General features: G+C 38.8%; 1 protein-coding gene across 2 annotated transcripts in view; it reads right to left on the bottom strand.

Annotated features, from left to right (window-relative positions):
- Window positions 1-3,244: 3,244 nt before the first annotated feature.
- Window positions 3,245-20,846, bottom strand: part of DNAJC15 (DnaJ heat shock protein family (Hsp40) member C15) — a 52,030-nt gene continuing 34,428 nt past the window's right edge. For both annotated transcript variants that reach the window (XM_072617154.1, XM_072617155.1), the window contains exons 5-6: window positions 15,877-15,947; window positions 3,245-3,494 (exon numbers count right to left, since the gene is read on the bottom strand). In XM_072617154.1, coding sequence (XP_072473255.1) covers window positions 3,424-3,494; window positions 15,877-15,947 — 142 coding nt within the window. In that variant the 3' untranslated portion in view covers window positions 3,245-3,423. The remainder of the gene's footprint in view (window positions 3,495-15,876; window positions 15,948-20,846) is intronic.

The raw sequence follows: 20,846 nt of genomic DNA, 5'->3' as shown, positions 1-20,846 counted from the left end.
CTGTGGGCAAAGTATAGTTTTCACAATTCCCAATGAAGCTGCTTTGTCCTTCCTTTTCTCCTCCCAAATTCTGCCACCCCCCAAAAGTTTAATATTAGTCACTGGAAAAATGGAAAGATCTAAGTTGTGGTCAGAGAGGAATTTCAGAGTTCCAGGTCAAGGAGGCTAAAAAATTCTGGGTGATGGTGAAATCAAGGTAACCACTGTATGTGGCTAAGATGGATTTAAGGTGTTGATCATGAGTGCTAAGGAGGTTAGCGAATAGGGAGACAGGTATTTTAGGGAATATCAGCACTTATACTGACGTTCCCAAGAGCAAAGACGGCTTAGGGTGGAGAGGTAGACTGTGGACCAGGTAGGAGGCTAAACTCTGTAAGAAAAGAGAGAATAGTGGGGAAGTTATATGGGGATGAACAGTAAAGGAGAGATAGATGAATGTTGGCAGTAAAAAGCAACGCATGTAATTCAGAGTACGGACAGTCAAAAGTGCCTGACTACTGGCTTCCCTGGCTTCAAGATCCAACTAAAGTCTCATCCTTCCACAGGAAGCTTTTACCAACCCCTCTTAATTCCAGTGCCTTCTCTCTCTTAATGATTTCCTATTTATCCCATACATAGCATGTTTGTATATATGTCTGCTTGCATCTCCTCCCATATTAGATTTAGAGTTGCTAAGGGTAGGGGCTGTCTTTGGCCTCTTTTTGCATCCCCAGTGCTTAGCACAGTGTCTGGCACATAGTGGGTGGCTGAACTTCAATTTCATCTCAGACTCTTACTACCTTCATGACCCTGGGAAAGTCGTGTCTCAGTTTCTTAATTTGTAAATCAAGGGGAGGTGGATTTGAAAGTCTCTAAGATCCCTTGCAACTCTAAATCTGTGACCCTATGATATAGCTTACTCCTCCTCCTGAACAAGTGTGTTCGAGGACAATAAAGAAGGTGCACCCACTGACCACAGATGGTGTCTCTTGAAAATGCCAGGTTCCCATGGGTGCAGGAAGATGAAAGGAACTTGAGAGGAAGCAGTCTAAAATAAAAACTTGATAACAATCCAACAGAGTTACAAAGGGCACCATGGAAGGCACAGGCTAAGAATGCTGGAGGAATAAGGCTGATTAGGATGACAAAGTGGTAGCAATGGAAAGGAGTATTCATATAGGTAGCCTGTGACATCTAATCTCAGAGATTTGGAGAAGGGAGCCCATCACATGTAGGATGGCTGATTTTTTTTCACCTTCTCCACAAATCAGTGGCAATACTAACCCAATGCCCCAACTTGGTGGTAAAAGTTAGACAGGTGATATTTTCTCAACTTCCCTTGTGGCAGAAGTTGGGTACCAGTGGTTAGAAGCCTGATGTCTAGTGTCTTAATGGTAATGCAGGACTTAGATTGCTGACTTCCTCACCCTTCCCAGGAAGCAACTAAAGGTTGGCCCAAGCTCCGGCTGGATGGTAATAGAGGGCTGAGGTGATGGCTGGATTTCCTCACCCTTTCTATTGGTATTTGATTTCTTCCTGCTACATTAGTCCATCACCCCTGCTCTGACTTCCTTTTCTTCCTCTTGATATCTAGACCCTGGAGCTCACCATACCATAGGAATGGAACCAAGTGCTAGATGGGTATATGTTTGATGGTTTTAAAGAACTAAACATTGCTTTCCTATTTGTTTCTATGTTCATGAATAAATGGATGAAAAAGCATTTGTTATTATATGTCTAGCACAGTGTTAAGTGTAGGGTATAGAAATCAAAAGAGGATAGTTGCTGTTCTCAAGGAGCTCACATTGTAACTGGGAAAACAACACAGAGTAGATCAGCTGAGGGACAGAGGGTAAGGCCAAGGAATCCTTAGGGTACACTGAAGGAGTGGTTGCCCCGCCATGTGGAGAGGCTTAAGTGGAAAGGTCCACCACCACTGGGGAGGGGGTAAATAAGCCACAGGGTTGGAATAGGGCAGGTATTGTGGATTCCCTTCAGTGAGTGGAGATGGGGGTCAGTGATCAGTCGGAGGTAAAAAGTGAGGGGGCATTGGCAGAAAAACTCAAGAGTGGGTTCTGGGTGGCCTGGTTTGGAAGATGGTAACCCCACTTATCTACCTCTATCTGGGATGCTCCAAGTTCCCTGAATGGGCTCTTTTAAGACAGTAATACCTATAAAGACTCCAAACCATAACATCCCACCTCCTCTTCTTTCAATGTGAAAATCCTACCCATTCTCTAAAGTCCGATTCAAATGTCATCTTCATGAAAGCTTTCCCTGATCCCTCCAATATCTGATGACCTTTCCTCACTCAGACCTCTAATACACCTATGCATTACTCTGGATTGTGTTTTTTGTGTTATGTATCCCTATTATAATGCCAGGAAGGGAGCACAATAAGCTCACTGATCAGAGGAACTGTGGCCCATGTTGTTGTTGTTTTCAGTCGTATTCCACTCTTCATGACCTCATTTGGGGTTTTCTTGGCAAAGATACTGGAGCATTTTGCCATTTCCTTCTCTAGCTCATTTTACATTTAACTGAGGCAAATGGGTTAAGTCACTTGCCTAGGGTCACACAGTTAGTAAGTGTCTGAGGCCAGAGTTGAATTCATGAAGATGAGTCTTCCTGACTCCAGGCCCAGCAGCCTGTCCACTGCGCCATTTTGCTGTCCTATGGCCCATGTAAACTCTGTAACTCCCCCAGTGCTGAAGTACAGTGCTGGACATACAATTATGGAAAACTGCATTGAACTGAATTCCATCAGGTTCCAGACTAAGCTCCAGACTGGCAAGATGGCTTGGTCAACTGTGCTGTTCCCATGGAATGAACTACTCTCATCCCATATCACTATTGTGCCTAACTGATAGTGGCAGTCTTCCTTTTGTAGAACATAACATAGGTGCTGCAATAAAAATAAGAATTTAATAAGTGCATGAGAATTATAAATTGCTATGAGGAAAAAATGGAAAAAACACTTCCAGCCCTGGAGTGGGGGACAAAGGGGAAGAAGAAAACCAAATGCTTTTTAGTATAATCAACTCTGCCTACACACCCCATGAAATCCATATAAATTAAGTACATACAAGATCTGACTATTGCATAATGCAAAACTTCCATAGGGCAAATGATAATCAGTCTCATAACTTTGCTGCCATACAATTTATGTCAGAAACATCTAGGTGTCACTGTACACATGTGGGGGGACAATGAAAGAAATATCATGGCTATTTATTTCAAGGTGATTTTAAAAAACTGAAAGTTATTAAAAACAAGTATATTCATATTTTATTTTCAAATAGATAAACAATAGAACAATTAGTCTGTTTTGTGGTCAAATAATATATATATGCATAAATTAGAAACTGAAGGTATAGCTTCATTTGGCAGAACTTTATTACATTTTTTCAAAGTTCCACTTCCTATTACAGTAGTCATTGAGCATCACTGCTTGGTGCTGGATTCTAGCAAGTCTTTTGCTTCATTTATTTTGGTTGCTAAATAAGGAGATCCACCTGAGAGGACAAAGAAAAACAAATGAATTAAAATATATTTCATTATGACAGATTTTTTTAAAGACCCAAATTTAGAAAAACACTCCTAATTAAAATTCCCTCATATTTTCTTATGCATTCATCCTCTGACAAATTATTTCACAAGCTGACTAAATATCAAAACAGCATAAATTAAACTTTTATAGTAAAGCACCACTGACATTCAACAATCAAAGACTTAGCCACTGTGAAAAAAACCCACTAAAAAAAAGTTGTAATCTGGAATAATTTGAAAAACACACATAGATTTCACCAGGCAGACATTTATGAGAGCCTTTAAAAAATTCATGAGGACAGCTCGTCTTTCTCAACTAATTTTTAAAGAGCAGAATAACTATATAAGACTAAGAGTTATTCCCCAATGGTTAAGGGATCAAAGATTATAAATAAATAGTTTGCAAAAGAATTGCACACCACTGGATAAACAACCAAATGAAAGAGTGCTCAGGCAAAGAAAATATGTCTGAAGTTCTACCTCACACCCAGCAAACCGAGAAAGACAGGAAAAGATGCTAATAGTCATTGTTGGAACAACTTCTAGGAGACAGGTACACTAATACACCATTGGTGGACCTGTGCATTGGTCCAGTCACTAGGAAAGAGATCTGGGATTATGCTTTTAAAAGTGACTAAAATGTCTATACCCTTTTCCTACAGACAGCATGGTTAGCCATGTACTTACTCCAAGCAGGGAAAAAGGAGACAAAGAAGAGTCTCATAGGAGCACATTTTGTGAGATTAAAAAAACTGGAAACAAATTAGGTAACTGTGGATTGGCTAAACAAATTCTGGCACATAAATGCAGTAGAACGGTACTGTAATACTGCTGATGGAAATGTGAATTGATCTAGCCATTTTGGAAAGCAATTTGGAACTATGCCCCAAAAGTCACTAAACCGTACACAGTTGCTAACCCAGGGATACCCCTAATAGGCCCATACCCCAAAGATCTCAAAAAAAGAAAAGAACCCATATGCACAAAAGTATTTATAGCAGTTCCTTTTGGATTAGCAAAGAACTAGAAACTGAAGAAGTAACCACCAACGGGGGAACAGTTGAACAAATTAGGGTATCTTAATGATAGCTAAGAGTCACAGTGGATGACAGCACCTGGGACTTGGGGTCAGGAAGACTTGAGTTCAAATCTTACCTGAGACACTTACTAGAGATGTGACCCTATTTGTGGCTCAGTTTCCTCATTTGTAAAATTGAGACAACAAGAGAATCTGCCACACAGCCGTGAGGATCAAATGAGTTTTCAAAGGAAAGGGTTTTGCAAACCTTAAAGCAGTATATAAACGCTAGCCACGAGGGTGATGCTAAATGGAATGGAATCCTACTATGCCATGCAAATGATTAAACACAGTTTCAATGAAACCAAACTGTAGGAACTTGGGCAGAATTAAGGGAGCAAAATAAGGGGAACAATTTATATAATAACAATACCGCAAAAACAACTTTGAGAGCCTCAAGAACTCTGATCAACACAATGACAAGCCGTTAATTTGGAGGATGAATGATAAAGTATACTAACCACCTCCTGACAGAGGGGCGATGAACTCAGGTACGGAGGGAGAAATAATCTTTTGGATGTGCCCAATGTGTGGACTTGTTTTGCTTGACTATGAATATTTGCTATCAGCGTTTTCTTTTTCTTTTCTTTTTCAGTGGTGAGAGGTAGGGGCAGGAGGGATAGAAAATCAATTTCTATTCGTTAAAAAAAAAAACCAACCTAATTTAAAAAAGAACATTACTGTGCCATAACAAGCAATGAATATGAAGAACTCAGAGAAACATATGAAGCCTTTTATAAACGGATGCAGAGTGTAGTACACTGAGGAAAACAATAATTACTCCAAGAATGTAAATGAAAAGGACAATAAAACGAAACTGAACAATTACAGACAGAGTTCAGCCTGGGAGAAGAGCGGAGAAAATCCACCTCCCTTCTTTCACTTCAGAGGTAGGGAACTATGGTTAAGAAATCGTGCATATTTTGTCAAACTCAATTGGCTGGTTTTGCTGACCTGCTTTTATTTTCTTTCTTGTTCAATCTTTGTTACAAGACATGGCTTGCTGGGTGGGGATATTTGAAAATAACAAAAGACATTAATAATAAAAACATTTTTAAAAGAAAAAAACAAGATATCCATTTGTTCAGGAAGATGTCTATCTGGCTGACAAGAGGACACCAACATATGATCTTTCAAGGTCTTTTCATACCTTATGACACTTATGAAAACTGTAGCCATTCCCTTTAGGGAAACCACTAGAGAACAGTTGTGTCGTCCTTAGCTCCAAAAACACACTCCTAGGCTAAAGAAGTGTGTGCATTGCTGATGACAGTAATGAAAGCGTGCACACAAAGGCTCACTGTCCTACTGACGCTTGCAGACAGCTGCAGAATTCAGACCGAGGTCTGTGCCCTAAAATGAAATGAGGTCAGTCTTTCTTCAGTGTTCTTTTATACAATGATATCTCTCTTGAGCAATAATGAAACAAGGAAAAGAGAGGTGAACTTTTTGATGCAGAACTGTTATAAATGATAAACAGAGCCAACAAAAATAACCAGTCCCCAATGTCACACTAAAGCTCCTTAAAACATGGTACACGTTCTAACTTCAAATTGTGAACAGTCACTGCTTATTGCTCCACATTCATTTTTTCATTCCCTACCCCCTTCAGTGCTAACCACCTGCACACAGTCAGCAGCTCACCACACACTCAAATACACCTAAGTGTCATTTGTGAAAATATTTCTTTCTTCTTTCCTAATAGGAATACGTGCTCAGGATGACTCTTTCATAGACACTGATTCTTATGAATGGAAAATGAAGGAGACAGAAGGAAGAGAAAAATGACAGTTCTACAAGCTTGGGGTTCAGATGGGTGGAGAGGAAAATGTTAGAAGTAGTTTTATTTAGCCTTCTGCCCTTGAGGACTCCGCCAACATTTTCATATCAAGATCCGAATCACTGTAAACACTCATTACTGAATATATCATATAGTGTCAAACCATGTCCTTGAATACACAATGAGAGTTCCTAATAAAGTCAGCGAAAATCTTACAGATGCGATTGGGAACACAAACAAAGTGTACAGAAGGTTCTGGGGGGCAGGGGGAAGGAGACTTTGAATAGGAAATAATAATACTTTGCACTTAAGTAATTTAAAACCTTTATAGTGATGGGCCAGTGCCAAACATAACATGGGCATGTTATAAATAATACATGAGGTGAACTTTTAAAATATTCTATTAATTCATCCACACAAAATTCTGGATGGTTAAACGCAAGTTGAATATGTTCATTTATCTGATTGAAAAACTAAGGCACAGAGGGCCAGATCCCTTGCCAAATGTCAATGAGCTGATCTCCCACCAAGAAAATATTTCAATTCCATGCAATTCAATACAACAAACATTATTAATGTGCTTCCCAAGTTCGAGGCACTGTGCTAGGTGTCAGGGATTCCGAGCCAAATCAGTCAGTCCCTGCCTTTAGAGTTTTTACATTTGACTGAGAAAACATGAAGACAAACAGGTAAATACAAAATATAAAATTATTTCCAGGGTGCTAGCACTAATGAGGTGGGGGAAGTCAGGAGAGGCTTCCTAGAAGTGGTACTTGATTGAGCCTTGAAGGGAGGGAGGGAATTTCAAGAGAGAAGAGAGGGAAAAAAGAGAAGGAGAATATTCTCAGGCATGGGAGACAGTATGTGCAAAAGCACAGAGCGGGGACACTGAGGGCTATATATGGGGAATAAACAGCAAACAGGCCAGTTTTCCTGGAACATAAAGTATGGGAGAATAATGTAAAATCAGTCAAGAAAGATAGGTGTTAAATGCCTCTATCCTAGAAGCAACAGGGAACAAGATTCCTGAGCAAGGGAGCAAAATGGTCAGACCTAATTCTTTGGAATATCATTTTGGCAGCTGTGTGGAACAGGAATTGGAGAAGAGTGAAAATGGAAGCAGTGACACCGACTGCAGCAGTCCAAGCAAGAGATGAAATAGGGTGGCTGTGTGAATTAAAGGGGATAAGTGTAAATGATGCTGAATTTAAGATTGGTACATGAGGGACTGAGGGAATGAAGATACTCTAGTGATGACCAGAAAGATGGCAGGAGGTTGCATGGTGGCATGGAGAGGAGCCAGGTCTTGAGAGTCAGGAAGATTTGGATTCAAATTCCACCTTGGGAGTCATTAGCTGTGTGTCCCCTGGGGAAAAAAATCACATAACTTCTCCAGTTAGAGCTCAGTTTCCTCCTCTGTAAAATGAGTAAGTTGTACTGGATGATCTTTGAAGAACTTCCCAACTCTCCTTCCAGAATATAATGATGCCACTGGCAGAAAGAGCTAAGTACAGAGGAAAGTTAGAGGAGATTTAGGTGGAAAGATGAGATTTGTTTTGGACATACTGAGTGTAAGCCTCTGGAATATACACAAGGATCACTAAAAGGCAGCTGTTAACGGGGGCTGGATCTCTGGGGAGAGTTGTGCAGTTCTTGAGCTCTCTGGATAGAGAGAACAACTGAATTCATGGGGCTGACAATTCACTGAGATGATGAGGGTCCAGAACAGAGCTGTGGGGCACATCCACACACAAGGGATGAGGGACACAAGATCTTGCAGACAAGTAGAGAGGAAAGAGAAATGTCATCAAGTTCCAGGGAGGACAGAGAATCCAAGAGGAGGGAGTAGTCAACAATGTCAAATGCTACAGAGGTGGCCAGAAAGAAGGCTGAAAAAAGGTCCTGGTTTTAGGTTGGTATAACAGTTGGTGTCACTGAATGGCAGCTGACATCTGATTAACTGCAATGACTAATCTTGATCTGGGAAGACAGATGACCACATCTGTCTTTACTTCCCTCCTCCCCATAAAGAATTAAGAGCCAACAGATGCAGAAGGTTGCATGAGCTGTCAAACAGTCTCTCTCTTCTTTTCTCTCAACATTTTCCTTTATTAAAGGAAGGTTCAGGGATGTCTGGAGATGGGGATATTGGGAAATGACTGTAAGAAACAAATAGCATTAAGAAGACCTTTAAAAAATGATTATATCCTTGCTCCCAAGGGTAAGAAAATAAAGATAAGGCTAATCAAAGGCAAAGACAGGGACAGAATCTAAAAAAGTGCATTGAAAGAATAAGCATCTAACCCACAATCCACTGTGGGAGATGCCATAAAGAGATTGTGAGTACCTTTTGACTTAAACATAACAATATAAACATTCCCAGCATAATCAGTTTTAGATCAATACATCAGCAAATTATGAAAAACCATCTACATAGTAGCATATGCGACATACTGATGGATAAAGCAAAGTAGAAAAGACTATTAAAAATGTTTCTGGGTAGTTTTCCCTCTTGTATTCCTACTTTCTTGTATGTAGGGGTAGGTGGAGATGGGGACACAGCTTAGAAAATAGAGAAACAATTATATGCCAATAAATGTGACAATTTAAATGAAATGGATGAATATTTGCAAAAATATAAATTACCCAGATTAAAAGAAGAAATAAAATACTTAAATGGAATTCAAAACTTCAAATAAAATAAGAAGATAAGGAAAGAAAAGTGGAGCTAACAAAAGAGTTAGGAAGCAAGAGAAGTATAGGACAATTAGACTTAAAACACAGAAAAAAGGAGAAGACGAACAAAATGAACATCTTCTGGGGCTGTACACCTAAAGGGGTCGGGGAGGAGACTAAAGTTGTGAGATCAGGACTTCCCACCTCTCTGGTGATATCCTGGTGCTTCTTTCTCTCCTTCCCTCTCTCCCCTAAGAGACCTAGGAGGATGTGCTAGAATATTCTCTTAACCTGACAGGTAGATATTTCCAATCCATGAATAGAGGATTAACAGTCTTGTTCAAAGGGAATGGTTTTTATGTAGACTGTAAACTTAACTTCCACCCTCTATATTTAGGAGGCTTAAATTCTCTCCCCACTGCACTCTCTGTCTGCTGGATATTGCTACTTAATTGTACTGACAGCATCTCAAAATTCAACCTGTTTAAATCCATTACATTTTTCCCGAAGTCTTCTATATTTCTTTTCATAGGATTAGCATTCATTCTCCTTGTCCCCCAGGCTCTTCCCATTCCCTTGTCTTGGGTGTTCTTTGGATTCTCTCTCAAAGCTGTCTCTGTCGATTCCCACTGCCACTTTCTTAATAACAGAATTCAGACGCATGTGCTGTTTGCAAAGCACTTTCCTCACAGAACACTCTGTGGCATATATTGTAAGCGTGACCTCCAACTTACAGATCAGAAAAAGGAAGATCCAGACAAGGGTTCTTAAACTTTTTTGTGTTATGGACTCCTTTGGCAGGTGGTGAAAACGTCTCAGAATAATCTATTTAAAGGTATAAAATCAACTACAAAGGGAAATACAAGAAACCAATTATAAAGTTAACAGTTTACTCCTCCCACTACATACATCTGCTTCTGAGTACAGCTTTATTTCAAAAGTTTCCTACCTGGCTTTCCTGTCTCCAATCAACCTTTCTTCTCTCAATACTCACATCTGACTAACTTGACTAAAGAAATGTGCTTTCAATATGGCATTCCCAGGCCCCCAAACTTTCAATGGCTCCAAAGTCAAGTAGCAGGCTGGAAGACTGAGCAAACAATAAAAGAACTTGGATATAAAGGCCTCGATAAACCTAACCATAAAATTAATAAATTTTAACAATTAACAAAAGAACATAAAGAGAATTAATGGGAAAAAAATAAGAAAAGGAGCTTAGCAGTACCAGATCTCAGACTACACCAAAAGCTGTAATTATCAAAACATTTTGGTACTGGGGAAGAAACAGAAAGGCTGATCAGTGCAACAGATCAGATACACCACATACCAAACCGAACAAGCACAGCAGCCCAAGCAAGGTTTGATAAACCCCAAAGTACCAGTTGTTAGTGTAAGAACTCACTATTTGGCCAAAAGAACCCCAAACCCCCCAAAACTACTGGGAAACCTAAAAAGCAGTTTCCAGAATTAGGCACAGACCAATGTCCCATATCATACACCAAGACAGCACAAAATAGGTGTGTGCTTTAAACATAAACATGTTATATCACAAGCAGATCAGCGGTGTGTGGAAGACTCTATCTGTCAGATCTGCAGATATGGGAAAGTTCACTACCGAGCAAGATAAAGAGGGTCATAGGAGGTAAAACGGAGAATTCTGACTACATATTTTTTTAAACTCCCTAAGCAAAACCAATGCATCTAAAATTAGAAGAAAAGAAGGAAACTGAAAAAAAAAATCTTTGCATCAAGTTTCTCTGATAAACATCTCATTTCTAAAATATATATGGAACTGAATCAAATCTACAAGAAAGCTATTTCTCAATTGATAAAGGGTCCAATGATATGAAAAGGCAATTTTTAGCAGAGAAAATCAAAGCTATCAATAGCCATAAGAAAAAATGCTCTAAGTCACTAATAAATTAAGAAATGCTAACTAAAACAACTCTCAGGTACCATCGCATATCCATTAGAATGGGCTAAATTTTGTCTTTTTAAAAAGGAAAATGGCAAATTCTTGAAGAAATGTGGGAAAACTGATACACTGATGGACCATCAGTGGAGCCATGAATTAGTCCAAACATTCTGGAAAGCAATTTGGAACTACACCAAAAAAGCTATTAAATGGTCTATGTCTTATGACCCAGAAATACTGCTACTAGGTCTACACCCAAAAGAGATCACAGAAAGAGGAAAAGGATTCATATGTACAAAAATATTTGTAGCAGCTCTTTTTGTGGTATCAAAGAACTGGAACTTGAGAAGATGTCCATCAAATGAGTTGTGGTATATGAATGTGATGGAATACTATCATGCCAAAAGAAATGAGGAAGGGGATAGTTACAGGAAAACCTGGGAAGAGTATGTATGCTACAGAGTGAAGTGAGCAGGGCCAGAACACAGGTCTACACAGTAGGAGTAGTACTGGAAAGGTAACAACACAAGGACCCCCCACCATTCCAAAGGACTCATGATGAAACGTGCCATTCACCTCACTGATGGACTCAGTACAATCTGAAGATTTTTTTTTGGCAGGGAACATGGCTAATGCAGAAATTTAAAAGGTTTTTTCCTTGCTTTTTCAAGGAAAGCAAGGGAGAGAATTTGGAAATGAAAAAAAAAGGCTCAGTGCTTTAAAAAAACAAACAAAACCAACAATAAACAAAGTGTCATCCACAAACGGGTGCTTACTGTGCCCTGTTGCTAATTAATGGTGAGTTGCCACTCCATTGCCTCTTTCAATTTAATTTAATTCAATAAACATGTATTTTATCAAGTTGCCAAGCTTTCAATGAAGAAACACTTGTTTTTCCATAGAAGAAACCGGTGGGCATTAAGGGTGAAGATACTGACTTACAGTACCCTTATACCACCAACAAATTATAGGTAAAAGGCTTTCTCACTAATTAAATTTTGATGGAAAATGGCGGCATTCGGAGGTGCTAACCCGTGTGAGAAAGGGTAGTCGAGAGTTTTCAAATTAATGACACTTTCCAAATAACCAGAATTTATTGATCCCAAAGCACTCTTTCCTCTAGACAACACTTATAACTAAGGTTGCATCAATGAAAAGCATTTATGAAGCTACTACTGGGTGCTTCACTATGCTCAATTCCTGGAAAACAAATACGTAAGCAAAGACAGGCCCCGACTTTGGGAAACTGCACAACACCCACAGCAGCCCCAACGTTTCCCTCTGACGCAAAGGTACAGCTTTTAAATAACATTTTTCTAGTGACATATACTTATATGTTGCAGAACAAAACTGTCCTAAAGAATTAAGACTGCAAGACACCCAAACCCCAGTGGAGTGGCACGTGGTGGGCATGAGGAAGATCCAACGTGTTACTAACAAAGAACTTCCCATCTGACTTAAGGAGGGAGGCCAGTCATAGTGAAACGCAAAGCTAACCAATGGATGCTCCAGTGTTGTCTATACAGTAACAAAACAGGGTGCTGAGGGAAATGTTTGGGGAATCCTGACTGGGCTGCAGTCTGTGCTGAGGGAAGGACCATCCACACTGAAGTCATAGCTCTATCAGAGCTGAAGTTTTGATATGTTACCCCACGAATATGGAAGGGCAGATGCAAAATCTAATAAAAAAGTATGAGAAGTGTGACGATATGACAGAAAGAACACAGCACCTGGAAGTCAGGAGACCTTGGTTAGCATGAGCTTTGTCATATACTAGCTGTATGGCCTTCAACTTCCCAGGTCACAACTTCTTCCCATGTAAGAGAAGGGTAACAAGGCCAGGTGAAGTGTGCTGCCAGTGACTAATTCTGTGGTTCTATGATCCTCAAACCAAAAGAGAAGATAACATGGGGGCCTTGCCTTTCTATATGAGCTGATGTCTACAGGCCCAAATTACTTTCCAGTCTGCTACTTTAGAATCCATTTAGCCATTCAATCCTCAAGTCCATCTCTTGCCATCTTTTCCAGAAGATTAACATGAAAGATTTTATAAAATGCTTTGTTACAATCTAAGAAAATTGATAATGGAGTCCTCTGATCCAGCAGTTTAGTAAACTATCTAAAAAGGAAATCAGGTTGGTCTGTCTGGAATGACCTGTTTTCTGATGAAGTCAAGCTGGCTTTTGATGTTCAACACTTCTATTACTTCTTTTTGTCTGTGGTTATCAAACAACTTTAAAACCTACTTTTTGGCATTTCAATCTGTGAATCTAGGTCTCTCAACGTATACCCTATAAGCACATTCAATAGCATGGAATGGTGCTTTGTCAAGTTTAGCCTGTCATAAAAATTCAATTTTCCTTTCAGCATTTGACTTAAACACTTCCCTGGTATTAGGCCTCAAATATCAGTCATACAATACAGAAGAACAATTTGAGCTTGTCCTATTTACTTGTGCCAGGTACAGAAATGAGGTGGGCAAACTCAATATCTAGGCATCCTTAGTAGGCACCTGTCTTAGCCAAACTATAACTGTCACTTATGGGGCTCAGAAGTAACCATAAAAGTTACTGCACTAATCTTTTCTCACTTTTAGGCTCCTCTGCTACTTTTCCAAACCCACTTCCATTTCATGAGTGATCAAAAGGATAGACACATGGCAGAGATATCAGGCAGGTGATTACATGGCTTCTTGATGCAATATGGCCAACATCTAAAAACATTATACATGAATTTCAGAGTCAAGTTATAGGGTATGAATTTTTGTAACAATTTTTAACACTCTCTGTTTATCTGAACAAAGCAAGTACATCAAAGAATGGTAAAAGAAAAAACAAGAGTAATGAACTGCCAAGTGTGGCAGTGTACCACTATAATCCCTGTTCCTCTGAGGTCAAAGGAGTTCTGAGCTGTCATGGTATCCACACAGAGTCCAGCACCAGTCTAGGTTTTCCTCACTCCAAGGCCTGCTCTCAAACCACTATACCATGTTTGTTGCCTTCCAACATACTCCTATTTTTTTCTTAATACACATTTTTTATTAAAATTGGATGCCTTCCAAGATAATCAAGACTCAAGAGCTATCAAGTCTAAATTCTCGGCACCATTTAGCGTTTTATTTCCTTCCTTTCCTTAACCTGTAGTAGTTTTATTAAACGCACCTACAGATTCACTTTTTCTTATTTCCTCTGATTCTACTTTCCCATTAAATAAAAACCAAAGGTAATCTGGAATCAGAGGAACCAACATCAAAGCCTTGTTCTCTCACTACTTGCTGGGTAACCTGGGGCAGATTAACCTCTCTCAGATTCAGTTTCCTCATCGATCAAGTCAGGATATGATACTTGGCACAACCTACTTAAGAGAACTGTTGTGAGGTTCCAATGAAAACACATGTGCAAATGACTTATAAATGAAAAGTGACATAAGCATGAACTATCACTATTGCGAAATTTTAAAATGTAATTGGAATGAAAACTCAATCATTAGATAAGAGACATAGGTATAGTTCTTCACAAAATAAATAGAACAGTGCAAATCATTAAATAGTATAGTAAGATATAGTTAGTATACACATGGACTCTAAGTGGACCAATCCGTGAAAATTATTACTTTAACATAACACTCCATGTAGAAATATACTGCAACTTTAAAAAAAGAAAGAAAAAAATTAAGCCTTTATTTAAGAAGATTGGACTTAAGATATACTTTTTTTTCTCTTTGGGTATGAAAAAAAATTCTCTAAGTGCTGTATTTAAAAACTGTGCTTCCTTACCAATGGGCACAATCCACAACCTGTCCATCACATGGAGAGCCCGACTGCCTGAACTCCTGACCCCTATTACAAATCATTCAGTGAGGGTGCACCTATTTGACCTGGAAATGGTAGTTTTCTGGAGATGGGAGACTTAATGGAAGTACCTATATAAAGTTCTTTCAGAATAAGATACTGTGAAATACTGAATGAGAATTAAGACCGTAGTGCAGAAATTTCAGAGACTGACAGAGCTAGCTGAAAACATTAAAACAATTTTTTTTCCAAAATTTAAAATTTTATTATCCATATTAAAAAACAAGTATACAAAACCGATGGGATGGTGTTTGGAAAAAATTATTTTCATAGAAAATAATTAAGAAAGTAAAAAGGATGAAGAAAGAATATCTTATTTTGGTGAGAGTAGAGATTGGAGGAAACTCACGTTTTCCACCTACCCCATAAGAAAACAAAAATCTGTCAATAACGATTTAAAAAACCCAACTCTCCTCCCCCTCCCCCTTTGACTTCTGAAATATAGGGCAACTCTTTACCATCTGTTATTTTAAAGCAGAAACAGTAACGAACATATGGGCTTTTTCTCTCAACCAGCTGTAGTGTAGTTAAAGTTATAATAATAGCTTTTCTGTAAGATAAATTTACATTAAAACCTGGCCAGTTAAAAACGAATGGCTCAGCTTCAAAGTCTTACAGAATAGAATTAAGAAATTCAGAATAATCTATGATATATTACACTCCATGACTTAGAACAGATCCCTCAGAAACTCATCATGGTGTTCAGATCAGTTCATACAATCAAATAGTCTATAATTCACGCTTTCTCTTCCTCATCCAAAGTGCCAGAAGCTCTCAACAGGTTCAGGTTCTTATATATAAAAAATCAGTAACTAGATCCTCCAAAGCAGATAACATAAATCTACCATTTCTGTGGGTCACCAGACTCTAATATAGTCTTATTTATTTATGACAGAAATCATAATATATGTGGAGCATAAACTGCCTTCTTAACTGTATATCATTTAGTGAATTTTACAGGAAGTTATTCACAATGAACTTAAATGAACTGAAGGGAGTTCTTAGCATATTCTGATCTGTATGATATTGAAAATAGAAATTCCATGTACCTTTATCTGGGTGATTCAAAATCATGATTCTCCTGTGAGCTGTTCTAATCTTGGCCTTGCCAGCAGATGGGCTGTAAAAATAAATTAAAGCGCTTACAATAAATATTGTCAAATGCAGATTGTAAATTAACAGCTTATACAGGTTTTGGAAAATTAAAAACCAGTGAGAATTTCACCATCTTGTGGACAAACATGAAATTACAGTTTTTCACTTCAACTATCAGAATAAATCTTTGACCCAGTTTCCCTGCACTTTTATTCTGTCCTCAAGAAGCTTTTACAAAATAGATATTCAGGGTATAGGAGTCACAGTACTGAGCATTTGCTAATAGTGAACTAGTCCTCTTATTATAAACCAAATCATCTTTCCTCAGAGGATTCTCAGTGACATTTATGAGAAATGCTATTAGAATGCGATGGCTGTTTGTCTTTACATTCTAGGAGAAATATAAGCAAGACTTAAAAATCATCAGGAAAACTGCACTTCCCTGGCATCCTGGGAAACAAAGTGCTCCACATGGTTGCTACGTGAAGTCTATCTCCAAGTGCCAAAAACGTTCTGGATGGTCTTGTTAACATGTCTTCCCTACTTCCCTGCCTTCCTAAGTGGAACAGACTACACTTGACTTATGCTTTTCTTAATGACTCAAAGCATTCACTAAGAACATCAGTCATTACAATCTCAGAATCTACTTGTACCCTCATGGATTATGGAGGTCAATCTGCTCACTCGTACCCACACCAAATGACCCTAGATTGCTTCCTGAGTCTTGTCCTCACTATTCACAGGTCTGTGGTCCACTCCGTGCTCCTGGCTGTCTCGTTTGCTGCTATCAATGTACCTCTCTATTTTGCTACATCTAATCTACCATGGGCTGGAAAACCAGATAGTCAAGCTTTTTAGAACTGTGTTTAAAGTAAGAATAAACGGTTTTAAATGGGGCCTGATCTTTTTTGAGTAAAAATACACAAACTAATTATAAAGATTTTTAAAAATATATTTTGGCTATTTAAAGGGCTTTAAAAATTAATTTCCTCTGGTTAGCCACTATGTGCCAAGATGTGTCGAGATATCACAATAATGGAACTCCAGGCAAGTGAAGTGTTACTAAATTAGAAACTTAAACTGTTTTCTAGGGCAAGGATGAGGAACCTGAGGCCTTGAGGCCACATGTGGCCTTAAATCCTAGCCCTGTGTCTTACCTGTGTTACCCTGGGCAAAGACACAACCTCTTCTCTAAAATGTTAATAACGATATGTGAACTCATTCAGGGTTCTTATGATAGTCAAAAGAAATAATCTATGTAAATTGCTTTGAAAAATATATAATGATGTTATATCAATTAAAACAATTATTAAGGATCTAGGCTCAAGGGTTTTGTTGGAAATGCCAATTGAATTTTGTTTTTTCTCAATTATGTGTAAAAAAATTAACATTCATTTTTTAAAATTTTGAGTTCCAGATTCTCTCCTTTCCCCACCTTGAGAAAGCTAGCAATTTTATATAAATTATACATGTGTTCATGCAAGATATTACCATTTTAGCCATGCTGTAAAACACGGACCAAAAAGCAAAGCAAAACAAGAAAAATTAACAATGTTAAAAAAAGCATGTTTTGATCTGTATTCAGATTCTTATCAGTTCTTTCTCTAGAAGTGGACTGTTTTGGATCATTGTCTTGCCAAGAACATCTAAGTCAATCAAAGTTGATCACTGTATAGTGTTGCTGTTATTTTGTACAATGTTCTCCTGGTTCTGCTCAATTCACTTGCCATAAGTTCATGTAAGTCTTCCCAGGTTTTCCTGAAAGTGTCCTGCTTGTCATTTCTTATAGCACAATAGTATTCCATCATAATCACATACCACAATTTTATTAGTCATTCCCCAATGAATGGGCATCCCCTCAATTTCCAATTTTTTGCCAACACAAAAAGAGCTGCTATAAATATTTTTGTACAAATATATCCTTTTTCCTTTTCTTTAATCTCTTCAGGATACAGACCTAGTAGTGGTACTGCTGAATTAAAGGGTATGTACAATTTTATAGCCCTTTGGGAACAGTTCCAAATGACTCCAGAATGACTGGATCAGTTCACAACTCCACCACCAGGAGCACATTTCTTTCAACTAACATATATCTATCAAGGCTAAAAACAACATATTTTAAAAGTGCCGAAGTTGAGAGCAAGGTCATTTGAAGTCAGAGGACCTGGGTTTGACTGCTGGCTATGACACTTGCTAAACTGGGCCTTTTCTCCCTCCTTTGTACTATGATGACCTGAGATTCTTTCCACCTCTAGATCCATGTTCCTATGACCCTTCCAGCTCTAATCCCACAATTCTATGAAATTCAGAAGGAATGCTATGTCCTAGTCCTGGCTCTGATACTTCCTACATGATGTTCAATCAGTTAATAGATATTTATGAAGCACATACTATGAGCCACATACTATGCTAAGCACTTTGCTAAGTGCTGGAGTACACACAGAAAATGAGGCAGTCCTTATTTTGAAGGAACTCATACTCAAATTGGGGCACACAAGATATTATAAACCAATCAATAAACATTTATTAAGCATGCATTATATGCCAGGCATTGTGCAAAACTGATACAAAAAGAGGCAAAAGACAGTCCCTGCCATCAAGGAACTCACAATCTAATGTGGAGACAACATGCAAACAAACATACACAAAGCCAGCTCTATACAAGATAAATGAGAAATGATTAACAGAGCAGAAACATGAGAACTGAGAGGTTGGGACAGGCTTTCTGGAAAAGATGGGATTTTAGTTGAGACTTAAAGGAAGTCAAAAAAGTCAGGAAGTGGCGATGAATTGGGAGAGCATTCAGGTACAGAGAACGGCTAGAGAAAATGCCTCAAGTCAAGAAATGGAATGTCTTTTTCATGAAACAATCAGAAGGCCAGTGTACTTCAAGTAACATTGGTGGGGGGGTGGGGAAGGAGACTGGAAAGTTAGGAGGAGGCTAGGTTATAAAAGGCTTTGAAAATCAGAGGATTCTGTATTTGACCCTGGAGGTGACAGGGAATCACTGGAGTTGAGTAGAGAGGTGGCCTGACTGGACCCTGCATTTTAGGAAAATGATTTAAGTTGCTGAATGGAGGATAGGTTGGAATGGGGAGACTTGAGGAGGACAGATACACCATTAGGTTATTACAACAGTCCAGGTGTGAGGAGATAAGAGTGCACCAGAATGGTAGCAATGTCAGTCAGAGGAGAGAAGAGGGCATATTCAAGAGATGTGAAATCAACAGGCCTTGGCAACAACTTGGATATGGGGGTTAAGAGATAGTAAGGAGTCCAAGTTGACTTCTAGCTTATGAGTCTGAGAGACTGGAAGGATGCTGTAATAGCAAAGGTGAGGGTGTGGGGAGGGTTTGGGGGTAAGATAATGAGTTCAGGTTTGGATATACTGCGTTTAGGATGTCCACTGGACATCCAATTTGAGATGTCTGAAAGGCAGTTGGAGGTCAGCAGAGAGATTCAAGCAGAATGGGGAGATGTGACAACGCCAGCATAGAGATGGTAATTAAATCCACGGGGAGATCACCAAGGGAAGTAACAAGGGGGAGAAGAGAAGGGGGCCCAGGATACAACCCTGAGGGACATGGATGGGTGGTGGGCATGATTTGGATGAAAATGCAGCAAAGGAGACCAAGAAGGTAAGAGGACCAGGAGGGAGTGGTGTCCCAAAAGCCTGGAGGGAAGAAAGTGCCAAGGAAAGGATGGTCAACAGTGTGAAGAATTACAAAGAGGTCAGGCAGAACGAGAACCGAGAGAAGGTCATCGGACTGTTGTGCTTAAGCCCTGCCCCTCCATAAAAGTCACACTGCTACAGGAAAGGATGTCTAAGGCACAGGTCAAATTTACTTTGGCAAAAAACCCTAAAAAGTAGGAGCTAGATGAAAATTTTACTTTCAAGAGAAAACAGAAGAAAGGAAAAGAGAAAAGAGGAGAGTAAGGAGAAAGAATGATACCAAAAGAATGACACAAAAAGCAACCACCAACCGACAAAAACAAAACAACAAAAAATAGAACAAAGAATAACAATATTAACAAAGAATAACAATAGAACAAGATATACAAAAAGCCTTGCAAGCACAGATTATTATCAGATGGATAATATACAGGGTTTTTTTTTTTTCTAGAACAGCAGTCCTTAGCCTGGATCCATTAAATTGTTTTCAAAATATTTTGTTATATATTTTGACATAATTGTTTTCCTTGGTCATTCTATCTATGTGTTTTATCTTATGCATTTAAGAACATGATTCTGAAAAGAAGTGCACAGGCTTCACCAAAGTGCCAAAGGGATCCTTGACACAGAAAGGTTAAAGAACCCCTGGCCTAGAGAGAGCAAACAGTCAAGGCAGTTAAGGGATATGTTAAGAAGAACAGGACTTAATCCTGGAGAAAGCACAAGTCTAGGTAAAACTTTAACTCCAAAGATAACCAGGGACAACTTTTATTTTAAGACTTCATAAAGTTGTCAAAATTATCCACGGAACCCCTTTTTAAAAAACCACACCAAGTCTGTGAGCTCCCACTGCTGCCATCAGCAGCCTCATAACCAGGGGCCCTCACTGACTCTTTGTTCCTGTGGATTGGCCCTGGCCTCCCATGAACACCTTTCTGGCTTTGGTAATAGATCTGCCTGCTTCCAGTCTCACTCCTCTCCAATCAGTTCTCAACAAAGCAGAAAAAATAATCTTTCCTAGGCCTACATGTGAATTGTGTCATTCTCCTGGTCAAAAGTACTCTCTCAGAATGTAAAATCACTATGGAATTCCTTGTTTTCTGTTCTTTATAAATAACAAATGAGAACTAAGATGAAAAAAATGCAATGAAAATATGCTAGACATTGAGAGGCTAGGAATCTTTTTAGCAACAGATTCCACAATGCAAATTGTGGTATATCATATCTCAGATGCTAATAGTGAACCCAGGA

Source organism: Notamacropus eugenii, chromosome 6 (assembly GCF_028372415.1).
Source record: "Notamacropus eugenii isolate mMacEug1 chromosome 6, mMacEug1.pri_v2, whole genome shotgun sequence".
Taxonomy (NCBI): Eukaryota; Metazoa; Chordata; class Mammalia; order Diprotodontia; family Macropodidae; genus Notamacropus; species Notamacropus eugenii.
This window is presented reverse-complemented; position numbering and strand designations above follow the sequence as displayed.